Source organism: Chaetura pelagica, unplaced genomic scaffold, assembly GCF_000747805.2.
Source record: "Chaetura pelagica isolate M959 unplaced genomic scaffold, ChaPel_1.0 scaffold762, whole genome shotgun sequence".
NCBI lineage: Eukaryota > Metazoa > Chordata > Aves > Apodiformes > Apodidae > Chaetura > Chaetura pelagica.
Window position 1 is genome coordinate 129,651 of NW_009952439.1, and position 12,065 is coordinate 141,715.

At 57.0% G+C, this 12,065-nt stretch overlaps 1 protein-coding gene across 1 annotated transcript in view; it reads right to left on the bottom strand.

Moving 5' to 3' along the window:
• The window catches only part of LOC104398301 (transducin-like enhancer protein 3), a 26,641-nt gene that overhangs the window by 7,345 nt on the left and 7,231 nt on the right, over positions 1-12,065 (bottom strand). The window contains exons 2-7 of the mRNA XM_010008394.1: positions 11,230-11,292; positions 10,717-10,791; positions 4,238-4,442; positions 2,519-2,535; positions 510-629; positions 274-324 (exon numbers count right to left, since the gene is read on the bottom strand). Of these exons, the coding sequence (XP_010006696.1) occupies positions 274-324; positions 510-629; positions 2,519-2,535; positions 4,238-4,442; positions 10,717-10,791; positions 11,230-11,292 (531 nt within the window). The remainder of the gene's footprint in view (positions 1-273; positions 325-509; positions 630-2,518; positions 2,536-4,237; positions 4,443-10,716; positions 10,792-11,229; positions 11,293-12,065) is intronic.

Below are 12,065 nucleotides of genomic sequence, written 5' to 3' on the forward strand. Positions count from 1 at the left end.
AGGCGCCCGAGGCCGGGCTGTTGGGCGCGTCCCCCTTCTTCATCCCGCGGGCTTTGTCGATGCCGTTCTCTGGGGGGGAGTGGGCTGGGCTGACCCGGGGGGTGGCAGGGTCCTGAAAGACAGGAGGAAGCATTGGTACCCTTGACAGTGTGTGGGGGGGCTCCTTCCAGCTCCTCCTCCCGGCAGGAATGGGGCCAGGGGGTCCCCAAAGCTCAGCCCCCACCATACCATGGGGAGAGGAGGGGACCTGCCAGAAACACCCCCATGCCCCACCTCGTTGGAGACATCGACCACCAGATCATCGCTCTTGTCACCATCGCTGTCCTGAAACACAAAGTGAGTCTCAACCTGCTGAGAGCTGCCAAATCCCAGGTGGGAGGGGGCAGACAAATCCCGCCCCCCCCAACACCAGCAGCAGGACACCGGTCACCCATGCTACATTTGGGCAGTTTTACCCAAACCCTGCGTTTCCCCCACCCAAAGCCCTGCCCGAGCCTCGTGCCACTCACATATCTGCTCATGCTGTCCTTCTCCTCTGCTTTCCGCTTCTTGGAGTCAATGCTGTAGTCCGTGGAGCTCCGGTGCTTCTCGCTGGCCCGCAGGCTTTCCGAGGGTGAAACTGAGTTATTCTGCAAGGACAGAAACAACTTTGGAGTTGGAAATGGAAGGAAATGGGACTTGACGAGCAGCAGCTTAGATGGTGCCACAAAAGCCTCATCTCCACCATCATCTAACCCCCACGGGGAGCATCAGTCCTGGCTCCATCACCCTCTAACCCCATACAGGGAGCCCTGGAGCTTCATCCCAGCCCTGGGCAGGGGTTTGTACAAGGGTTGGCACACACGGGTGCTTCCTCTGGCATCTGCAGAGCCAGGGCCTCATCCCTGGTGGTGCTCATCAGGGAGCAAAGGAACCACTTAATCCAGCTCTGCCGTGCCAGCAGCCGGGCCCTGCCGAGCCAAAGGGCATCCAAAAACCTTTGGAAAAATCCATGTGATGGGGAGCAGCAGAGCTTGGGGAGTGGCTTCTGCATCCCTTCCGAGCAGCAAAGCCCAAGAGCCTTCCCAGGAAAGCCCCTCACAGGCTGGGACTGGGTCAGGAGCAAAAATGGCAGCAGAAAACCACCTCAGGAGAGCCCAGCCCTGCATCCCCCCCTGCTGCCCTGCAATTAATTTTTCCAGAGCAGCAAAAGAAAACGCCTGTCATTTCGTGCCTCGTAGCAGAGCTGCCACCCCTGCTAAGCAGGAACGTCCCCTGAGCTCCTCTGCTGCCTTTCTTTCCCGACTGAAAGGGAGAACTAAAGCAGTTCATGTTTCTCCTCGGTACCCAATAAGCAGCTTTGGATAACACCGGGGTCTTTCTTCTCAGGCAGTCATGCTGAAAAAACCTCGCAGCTACCAGAGAATCATGTCAAGCATTTAGAGGCATCGATCCATTCAGCCCGCCCTGGCCCGCTGCCAAGGAACTAAATATTTTTTATTGCACAGGCAAGGCCAGGAAAATATGAATGACTAACTCTTGATTATCGTGCGCGTTAAACCTCCGCAGGGAATACCCCGCGTTTTATTTTATAGAGAGGGAACCTCCCCATCTCTGACAGTTCCCCCCCTCGCCCCCCGCCGAAGGAGCAGGTTAATGATGCCCAATTCCCCTCTCCCCCCACCCCTTTAAATGGCATTTTTCTTCCCATCCGCCCCCAGCTCTCAAAAGGCCCATTTTGTGGGCTCGGGGATGGCAGGAAATCGCTGCAAAGCCGCAGCTCAGCCGGGCTTTGTCCTGCCAGCTTTTCCCCCAGACAGCAGCATTGTGCACCCCAGGACTGGGGGGCTTGGGCTGAGCCACCCCATGGGGAGGACAGCCCCCCCACCAGGCTCCTACCGGCCTCTGCCCACAAAAAAAAAACCAACAACAACCCTCTATTTATAGACTTCTCCATCCACGCTCAGACACTAAACCCAACCCAAACCAGAACCAGCACCGAGACGTTGGAGACACAAACAAGAAGCAGCCAGGCTGGAGGTGACACTGTCCCTCCACCACGCTGATTTAGCTGGTTAGTTAACTGCTTGACCTTCCAAGTCCTACTTAACACGGCGTAATAGCCAAAACCCATCCCGGCAGATTAGATGACCCAAGATAATAGAAGAGTGATCAGGAATAAAATAGCTTTCCTAATCACCCAAAGGATTTTTTTTTTTTAGCCCCGCAGACTTGACTGTGCTCATTCACAGGGCTTAGTCAATTGAAACAGAATCTGGAAGATCTGCAGCAATCAAAAAAAGATTTAAACCAAATCTCATCACCGGCCCAGAGGAGGCAGCTCCGCTCACCCCGGCACAGCCAACAGCCCTGCCAGCCAGGCTGGGGCTAGTTCTTCCTTTTTTTTTTTATTAAATAGGACCTGTGCAAAAGGCGTCCCTGGAGCTCACCCCCTCAAGTCTGTTTTTTAAAATAATAGATAAAGCAAAACCAGGCAGCCTCCAGGAACTGGGAGAGAAAAGGAGGTAATGGAACTTACTGCACTTGAGTCTCGCTCTTTTAGAAGCAGCCGGTGTCAGAGGTGAGGCCACAGCCAAAACAAAGAGAAGAGAGAGAAATAAAGCAAGTTAGAATAAGTCTTAAAACAGAAAAATAAGCCTAGAAGCTCCTCCTTAAACAGTCTCCTGCCTTAACTCAAGCCTATCTGGGCTCTCTTCAGCTTTGCTTCCAAATTCCTGTCCCCATCCATCCGGCTCCCGCTGCCTCCTGCCCCGTTTCTCTTTGTTGATGTGATTTATTTGGCAAAGCACACAAAGGGGAAATGCCCCAAAATGCAGAAGAAATGGCATCCTGCACCCAAAGTCACAAAGCCAGGAGAAGGTCCCAACTGCCCAGCTCTGCAGCCACATCAGCAGGAGGAGGTTTAACCATTAACAGGGGCACCAACAGCCCCATCTTCCCTGGGATCTCCTGGTAAGTGGAATCCACACAGAAAAAAAACTACATAATTGGGTAATTGCTACCAACAGCTTCTTCTCACTGACTTTAACAGGGTGGAAAAACACCCCAAAGCCCACCAGGAGAAGAGCCCAGCTGTGGATAAGTGCCCTGCACACAGTGGTACTTGGGGAAGATCTCAGTGTTAATGGGCTGGGGGACTCGCCAGGAAAATCTTCAACCCTGTGGTTTGCAACCAAACTCATGCATCATTTCTTCTTCTAAAAACACTGTCTTACTGCTATTAATAAGAAAATACAGCAAGTTTGGTAGTGGACGTTGCTGGTTTCCAGACTACTGAAAAAATCTCTGACAGTGATGGAGAGGAGGAGGAAGGCTGCTGCCTCAGCATCACAGCAGGGCTGAATGGGGATGTGGGATTCGAGGGCTGCAGCACCTCTCCTATGGAGCCAGGCTGGGAGAGCTAGGGTGTTCAGCCTGGAGAAGAGGAGGCTCCAGGGAGACCTGAGAGCAGCTTCCAGTGCCTGAAGGGGCTCCAGGAAAGCTGGGGAGGGGCTTGGGACAAGGGCTTGTGGTGAGAGGACAAGGGGGAATGGACTAAAACTGGAAGAGGGAGATTTAGGTGAGACATGAGGAAGAAATTCTTTGCTGTGAGGGAGGTGAGACCCTGGCACAGGATGCCCAAAGAAGCTGTGGCTGCCCCATCCCTGGCAGTGTTGAAGGGCAGGTTGGATGGGGCTTGGAGCAGCCTGGGCTGCTGGGAGGTGTCCCTGCCCATGCAGGGGGTGGGATGGGATGCTATTTAAGGTCCCTTCCCACCCAAACCATTCTATGATTGTGATTTACAGTCTGGAACTCTGGGACACACGAGCAGCTAAACTCCAGAGCTCAACCTGCCAGGGTCACTTCTCAGGGCAATTTGCATTCCCTGGACTAAGAGAGCAAAGAAAGCCTGGAGGCAGGTCCCCATATCACCTCCCACAAAGCCCACAGACCAGGAGCTGCTCCCAAGGAGCATCCTGACCCCAGCCAACGAGAAAAGCAGGGAAAGCTTTGGGATCGCCTGGAAGCTGCTGCTGGAAATGCCCCACGAGAGCAGCACCTCCCTCAGCCACCCCAGCTGAGCCAAGAGGTTCCAGCATCCCTTAGGGAAAGCCACATCCCTCAGAACAGAAACCCATCCCTGGAAGGCCCCTGTCCCAGGGCAGGAGGAGCAGAGCCGCGCCCGGACCAGAGCAGTTCCCGCGCCGGGGGACGCGGCGATGCCAGGGACGGCGTCACCCTGGCCCCTCGCTCTCACCTCTGTGGTCCAGGTCATGATGGTTCTTCTCATCTTTGACAGCGGGGTGTGCCTGGCTGCCCAGGGCGCCGAGGGCCAGCAGCCCCGAGCTGCTGCCGGTGACCGGCGGGAGGCCGGGAGGCTGGAGCCCCGAGGGATGCGGCGGCAGCTGCACCGGGGGCCCGTGGGCGGCGTGGGAGAGGGGCTGGGCCTGGAGCTGCTGCTGCTGCAAGGAAACCACCAGTGAGCCGGGGAGGGGGCAGTGGGACACCTTGGGGGGGATTTGAGGCATCGAGCCTGGAGGCAGGAGCAAGTGCCGGGAAGGGACGTGCCCGGTGACATCCCGGGAGGGCAGCGAGGGGATGCCCTGGGGGTCTGCCTGGAAGGAGAAGCCCTGTTAGCAAGAGGGACAGAGGGTGACAGGGGCAGGTGGCACGAGCGTGTGCAGGTAACACACAGCCCAGGCTGGACTGCAGGAGTTATCCTGAACTAGAGGTCACTCCCAGCAGGGCTGCAGGCTCGGCTGGCTCTGCTTTTCAGCAGATAGTCACCAAAAAAAATAAATGGATGCAGAAAGCAGCTCTGGCTGGAGGGCCAAGGGCTAAACCAGACCAGAGAGATAAACCTTGAGCATCTGGGACCCTCCCAAGTCACCTCAGAAGAGAATGTCACTCCCAAGACCCCCCCCGGCCACCACTCCAGCAGTTCCTCCACCCCAAGGACACCAGTGATCCAGCCAGGAGGGTCTTGCAGCTGGTGCTCACATTTTCAACCCTCCTGCCTGCACCCCCCTGGGCAGCACCCTGTTGTCTGCTGGTGAAAGCTGCGTTTGGGCAATAGACCTGCAGCAGGCATCACAGCTGCAGAGGAGTTCCCCATACCTCCCCTGGGTCCCCACAACCAGCTGGGATGGGGTTTCTCCCCCTGGCAGAGTCTATCATCAGAGCAGGCAGCTCCCTTGCAAGCTGGGCTGTGCATGGAGCTGGATCCCATGGCCCTGGGAGCAGACACAGCCTCACACCGTGCCCAGGGACAGACACAAAGCAGGAGAGGGTTCTTCCTGCAGGGCCCAGAGGGGTTCAGCCCCAGCCCTGCACCCTGGCAGCCAGGGAGCAAGGGGCTGCTGCTGTGGGCTGTGCATGGAGCTGGATCCCATGGCCCTGGGAGCAGACACAGCCTCACACCGTGCCCAGGGACAGACACAAAGCAGGAGAGGGTTCTTTCCTGCAGGGCCAGAGGGGTTCAGCCCCAGCCCTGCACCCTCACAGCCAGGGAGCAAGGGGCTGCTGCTGTCACAGACAGCCCTGCTCAATCCACACTGGGAATACACCAAGGTTCCTCTCAGGTATGGGGGACCCCTATGTTTCCATCAAAGAAATTTGAGCAAATCTTGCCCAGCACTGCCAGGGGACACACCTGGGTACCCCCAAACTGGCTCATGCTCTGCAGCACTGGGGTGACCCCAATACAGCCCGATGGGGTGGGTATGACACCCCAGTTCAGCCCAACAGGGCAGCCCATGGCCCACCACACTCTGGGGAAGCAGAAGGGGGTTAACCTGAGGGATCCTGCACCTGGCTGTGCCCAGGGCACAGCACCACCCCAACATATAGGGGGGGTGGTTCCAGAAGTGCTCCTGCCACCCCCTCGCAAGGCCCTCCAGCCTGTAGCCCCTCCTGTACCTGCAGCCCCCCCTGCACCCACAGTGCAGCAAGAGGCTCTGCTGCACCCCTAGAGACACTGGGGGGCAGGCTGTACACCCTGCACACCCCTGGATGCACATCCTGCACCCTGCACACTCTCTGCAGCCCCCCAGTGCACCCCCTGCACTCTGCAGCCCCATGGTGCACCCCACACACCCTTGGTGCACATCCTGCACACCCCCGGTGCACATCCTGCACACCCCCTGCACTCTGCAGCCCTCAGTGCACTCCACACACCCCTTGGTACACCCTGCACACTCCCTGCAGCCCTCAGTGCACCCCACACACCCCTTGGTACACCCTGCACACTCCCTGCAGCCCTCAGTGCACCCCACACACCCCTTGGTACACCCTGCACACTCCCTGCAGCCCCCGGTGCACCCCACACACCCCTTGGTACACCCTGCAGCCCCCCAGACCAGCTGCAGGAGCCAGGATGCAGCTTTTCTGAAAAAGCCCCACACCAAGGCCGTATCTTCAGGGGAAGCTCCAGTCCCACTCCTCTCCCCACCAAAAGACCCATTTCGGGGAGGGACAACTCACTGTCCCAGGCTGATGGGCACAGCAGGACCCTCAGGGCAGGGCTGGGTGCAGGGAAAGGGGGTGGCTGAGCCCAGGGTGGGCAACCCACAGCTGCCAGGCTCTGGGGAGAGGGAAATCCCCAGCTGGGATCAGTCGGGAAAGGCAGGAGCTGCAGCTCCAGGAAGAGGAGATCCATTATCTCCCAAGGCAGCTTCTTCCAGGCAGCACACTGTCCTGGGCTGGGGCAGAAGCCAAGCACAGGAGGCCATTAGACTTCAGCAGCACCATTATCAATCACCACGTCCTTGGAAGGAGCTTTTTGGCTTCTGCTGGGCTGCTCCATCATCAGGGCAGAGCAGAGGGGGCATCCGCAGAGGCTCCAGTCAAGGAGGGATCCTCAGACCAGCAGAGGTGCAAGGATGGGGTGCAGAGAGCAGCTGAGGGGGTCTCCAGCCCCAAAGGCCCAGCCCATGGTTCCACGACCACGCTGGTGCAGAGCGTGGCCACTGCCACCCCCTGTGCCAAAACCAAAACAAGAGTAACAGAGCCTCAGCTCCTGAGGAAATCCAACAGGCTCCTTGCAGTCCCCATCTTGTGTGATTTCCATCCATTTAAGGGAGAGGCAGGGTTGGCTGTTACATCAGAGCAACGCCCTGGGAACAGCCCCTGACGGTTTCCCAGCACCACGCACTCCTCTCCCGCAGGCTTTCCAGCAGTGCCCACCCCTGCAGGGCTGCCATGTGCAGAGATCCAATCTTTGATACAACTTCCATGCTGGGCAGAGATACTGGTGCAGCACAATGCTCCTCCCAGGAGCTTTCCAGCCTAGATTACACCCTCCACAGCTGCAGGAATCCCAGAGAAGTGGGACACGGTCTCACGCTGGGGTCCACGCAGCAACATTCCAGCCCAGTGATGTCCACGGGGGTCCCACCCTTGGCACAGCCAAGGGGCCAAAGTAGCTCCACCATGAGCAAACATGGCAGCACCCGGCTGGGGCTGGGTGGGGAAGGCACAGAGAATGACCACCCTGAGCCTCACCCTCCAGCAAAGCAGAAAACAGCTTGTTTCTTCCTGTTTTTTAAAGCTGACAGCAAATACATCCATCCAAGGGCTCGGGGAGCTGCAGGGCTGACCCATGGGGTCCCAGCCCCCCTTCAGCAGCCCAGCTCCAGTGCACACAGGTAGAAACAAATGTCAAGATACAACATCCCACTGTGACCCAAGGTAATGTTTAAAGGTGGTTTTCTCCCCTTTGGCAGGCAGGAACTGCTGAATAGAATCCATCTGGAGGGTCTCCTCACCAAGCAGGTCTCATCTGAAGCCTTGTCCCTCTGTCCAGCGTTGGGGCTGGGCTGCCCACGGCTACAAGGAGTAGAGAAGATCATCCCTCGGGGCTGCAGGCTTCATCCCAGCACCACAGGAAGGACCACTGTCCCAGCCAGGTCACTTCTCATGGTAAGGAGAAGATCAGGAATCCAGCACAGAGGGTGTTGGTGCCACAGGATCCCCAGGCTCTGCTCCAGCTCCCCACGGCTGCATCACTGTTGGTGCACATCAGTCCAAGGAGCATTCCACGTGCACCCATCCTGCGTGGCACTCAGGAATCACACCCCAGAGACTCCACAGAGGGGGTAAAACCCACCCAGGGCTCCGTGGCACAGAGGGATGTGGCCAAGCTCAGGGATGCTGCTCACTTGATGTCTTCTCTGCTGGAAATCCCACCTTCCCCCCTGCCCCTGGAAAAGGTTGGGTTGTTGCAAACCACCTGGGGGAGGGCAGGCTGCACTGCACCCACCCAAAACCACCCCAACACCTGCACCCAGTGAATGTCCCATGCCTCAGCCAGTGGTGTGGGACAAGGTGGGGTGCTCAGCTCCGAGCAGCATGAGGGTCCTGCCCAGCAAAGCCCTGCAAGGACCAGGGGCAGCTTTCCAGGGCCAGGGATGCTTCCCAGTGTAAACTGTGCTCAGAACCCCTCAGGATGCTGCACTGGAGCTTGTCAGGACCCCAGACTGGACTGATGCTCCTGCAGAGGCCACAGCCAACCCTGGGTAACAGTGGGGACACCAGCACTGCCCAGTCCCCAGGTCCAGGCCAGGCAGGAGGAGCCGGCTGGGAGACGCACAGACACAAGAGATGTTTTCCTTCTGGAGTCCCCTCAGCATGTGCCAGACAAATATGGTGAAGATATGAGGAGGTTATGATTTACGAGAAAGGCTGGCAAGGAATATCTCCTATGTAGAGTGTTTTTAATTGGATTATGTACATCATGCTTCATGCCTTTGTTAACCGATTTAATGGTTCACCACTTAAGTTCACCACTTGCGTTAAATTTAGTAAAGTAGTCTAATCATTTCCAGAGCTATAACCAAATCAAGGGCTCAATTTCACAGAAGCCTGAAGCAGAGGAACTGTGAGACAATGGCCTAGATGCATAAAATTAACAGTTCTTGACCTCAAAAGGGGCAAAAAAGGGAAAAGTTCTAATGATCTGGTGTGGTTTTGTGTGTGTGGCGATTTGCTCTGCAGCACCTGCGCCAAGATGCTGGTGTGGTCTGTAAACAGAGTGACTGCCTCTCGCTGCAAGGCCTGGCAGGGGACAGTGTTGGTGGCCCAATCCCGTGGGACACGGTGGGTAGGACGGCGTCACGCCCCAGCGTGAGAGGAACAAACACACACACAGGTGACCTGCCCCACCCCAGCAACCCGGCAATAACAAACCAACCCTTGCAGAAAGGGAAGGAATTCTGCCTGCTGAGAACAAGCCCAGCCCCAAACCCCTCTCGGTTTCAGGTCTTGGGGGGGCAGTGGGGAAGGTGCAGCCAACCCCCAGCAGCAGGAACCTGTGACCCAAAGCAGCTCCACATCCACCTGGAGCACACCTGGGATGAGCTCTGCCCTTCTCTTCGAGCCACCAAAGCACAGGGCACTGCTTGCCAGCCCCTGCCCAGCAGCCACCCCAGGTCCCCCCATTCATAGGCACAGCTGGAGATGCTCCCTGCTCCCATCCCATCCCAGTATCCATCCAGATCCTCCCCATGTTCCCCCAGCCACCCAGGGCTCCTGCAAGTCCATCAGGCAAAGCGATGAAGCGGCTGGCTGCTTAATGATGGGACGACACTCGCTCTGATCCCAGGAAGCAATTACCTTGAAAATGGGGGTCACGGGCCCTGCTCATTTACCTTAATTGAATTCCAATATCTGCCTCCAGCTGCCTGGGCTCCTGGCTGTGACTTAAAGCAGCTCAGCAGAGCCAAGCATCTCCCTCACTCCCTCTCTCTGCTATGGATGCACCAGCTCTCATCCCAGCCTGCAGGGGAGGTGCAAGGTGCAGGCAGGAGGGCAGGCAGACACATGATGCTGCCTGCCACCCCAGCACAGACCCCACGACAGACTGTCCCATGCCCAGATCCCTTCCACTGCCACACAAGCCCCACCACAAAGAGCCCAGAGCACAATTCTACACTCAGGGCTACCCACAAAACCCAGAAAATGTAGAGAAGAGCAAGTTAAACACAGAGAATCACAAAGATCCTTCTAGTTTAGGAGAGAAGAGCAAGCAGTTACTAAAAAAATAAATATTATAAAACAGTATTTTCTGGAAAACAAGCACTGAAACCCAGAGCCACCTCCCCAGGATGCTGGTTGGGTACAAGCACGTCCCTGGGCTAAAGGAGCCCCAACAGAGGGCAGGTTTGCTGCAGGACTGAGACCCTTACATCAAGTAAAGAGACAATAAGAATCATTAGTCTTAAAAAAAACACCCGAGATCTGCAAGAGAAAGAGAGAGAAGAGAGAGAGAAGAGAGAGAGCCCGGTAAGACAGGAGCGGGTAAGTCAATGCATGGAACAACAACTCTGTCAAGTTTACAGCACATTTCACATCAACAGCACACGCAGAGACAAGCCTGGGCTCAGGGGCTGCAGGGGGGCTGCTGGGCACCCGGCCCTGCTCCCAAATGCTCCCCACTCCCAGGGAGAACATCCAGTTTGGCTGGTGGAGGCTCCTGGTGCTGCACTAGCAACCGGGGAAGGGAGACTGGGCTGCCCAAGCAGTGGCTGCCACCTCCCTGCCTCCCTCAGAGACAGATTTGGGGAAGGTTTGGTGGTTTGGGGGAGATTTTAGAAGTTTTGGGGGTCACAGGACAACCAGGGTGCCATGAGCCGCCCTCCTTTAAGCCTGGCTGAGCACAGGATTGCCTCTGGTTATGGTAAATGATAGGAATAAAAGGGATATACACACGGTGAGAGGCAGATTGGGAAGTCCACGTACCCCGATGATAGCATTCAACTCCGTCATTGTCACTTGCTTGGCACGCTCAACAGCCTGTGCCACTTGCTGTTGGTGCTGTGGGGACACAGCCAGGTCAGAGCTGGGCACGGGGCACTAAGCCATCACATCACCCCCCTCTCCCAGAGCTGGTCACCCCCTTTTTTGGTCTGCATTTTGCTCAGGAGAGCAGCAGCCTGGGCACATCTCCGTGCTCCACAGACCACAGGCAGCCCCTCACAGCCTTCTTCACTCCACAGGCTCGATGCAGACCAAGCAAAGCCCCTCGTGGGGTCTGCTTCTCCCCCATCCCAGGGTTTTCCAATGCGCATGCAGGATCTGCACCCCGTGTCCCACAGGACACCCCAGAGCAACCTCACACCCTAAATATGGGTTTGGTGGGAGCAGGTCTCTACCCCCTCCCAAGACGCCCCCACAAGACACAGCTCTGCCTTTCTGGGAACTACCCCTCAGGAGAAGCAGCATCTCCCACCTGGGGTGTGAAGACATCCTTACCTCTTGTGACAGAAAAGGCATGATCTGGGCTAAAATTGTATTCAGTCTTTTAGCAATTTCTGTCTGAAAAAAATAACAAAAAGAAGAAAAAGCAACAGTCAGTACCCAGCAGCCTCCAGCAGTAACGTGCATCCCCTCACCAGCCCCTTCCCTGCATCCCCCCTCTTGTCCATCTCCTCCTCAGCCCCTTCCCCGCATCCTCTCCTGGCCACACAGGAGGAATCAGGAACACGCGAAAGAGGCAACAAAAGCACCTTTGTGCAAGCTCTGCACTCAGCAGCACAGGGACATGGCCCTGCTCCCTCGGGACACTTTGGCCCCTTTCCCACCACAGGACCAAGCTTTTCAGAGGCAGAGTTCCTCCAGAAGAAACCTCTACCAACACCCACCAGCCCAGGGGAGAGGGTTTGGCCAACAGCAGGGGCTGGCGGGCGCCTGCTCTGATCTCAGCACCCTCCAGGTCCTTCCCCACCCCAGAACCAAGGAGTCAGGTTCCTTTCTTCATCCTCACATCTCATTCAGGGAATTTAACCCGTAACAACTTCCCCCCATCAGCTCAAACCACGTTATTCGGGAGCTCTAACGTCAAACCGCGGCTTCTCCAACATCCCCGTTCGCTGGGAAGAACGTTTTCCCGGAGTGATAAACCCCGGCAGAGGCTGGGCCAGGAGGTGCCACCCTGGCCTGGGATGCTCCAGCCCCAGCACACAGAGCTGCTCCCAGGGGTTAACGCTGCTCCGCCGGGCCCAGCAGCTGTTAAAACAGCTCCAGCTCCAACTCAAACACGGCCGGTTCGCGCCGCCGCAGCGGCCCCAACCCCGGCCTGGCGCGGGATC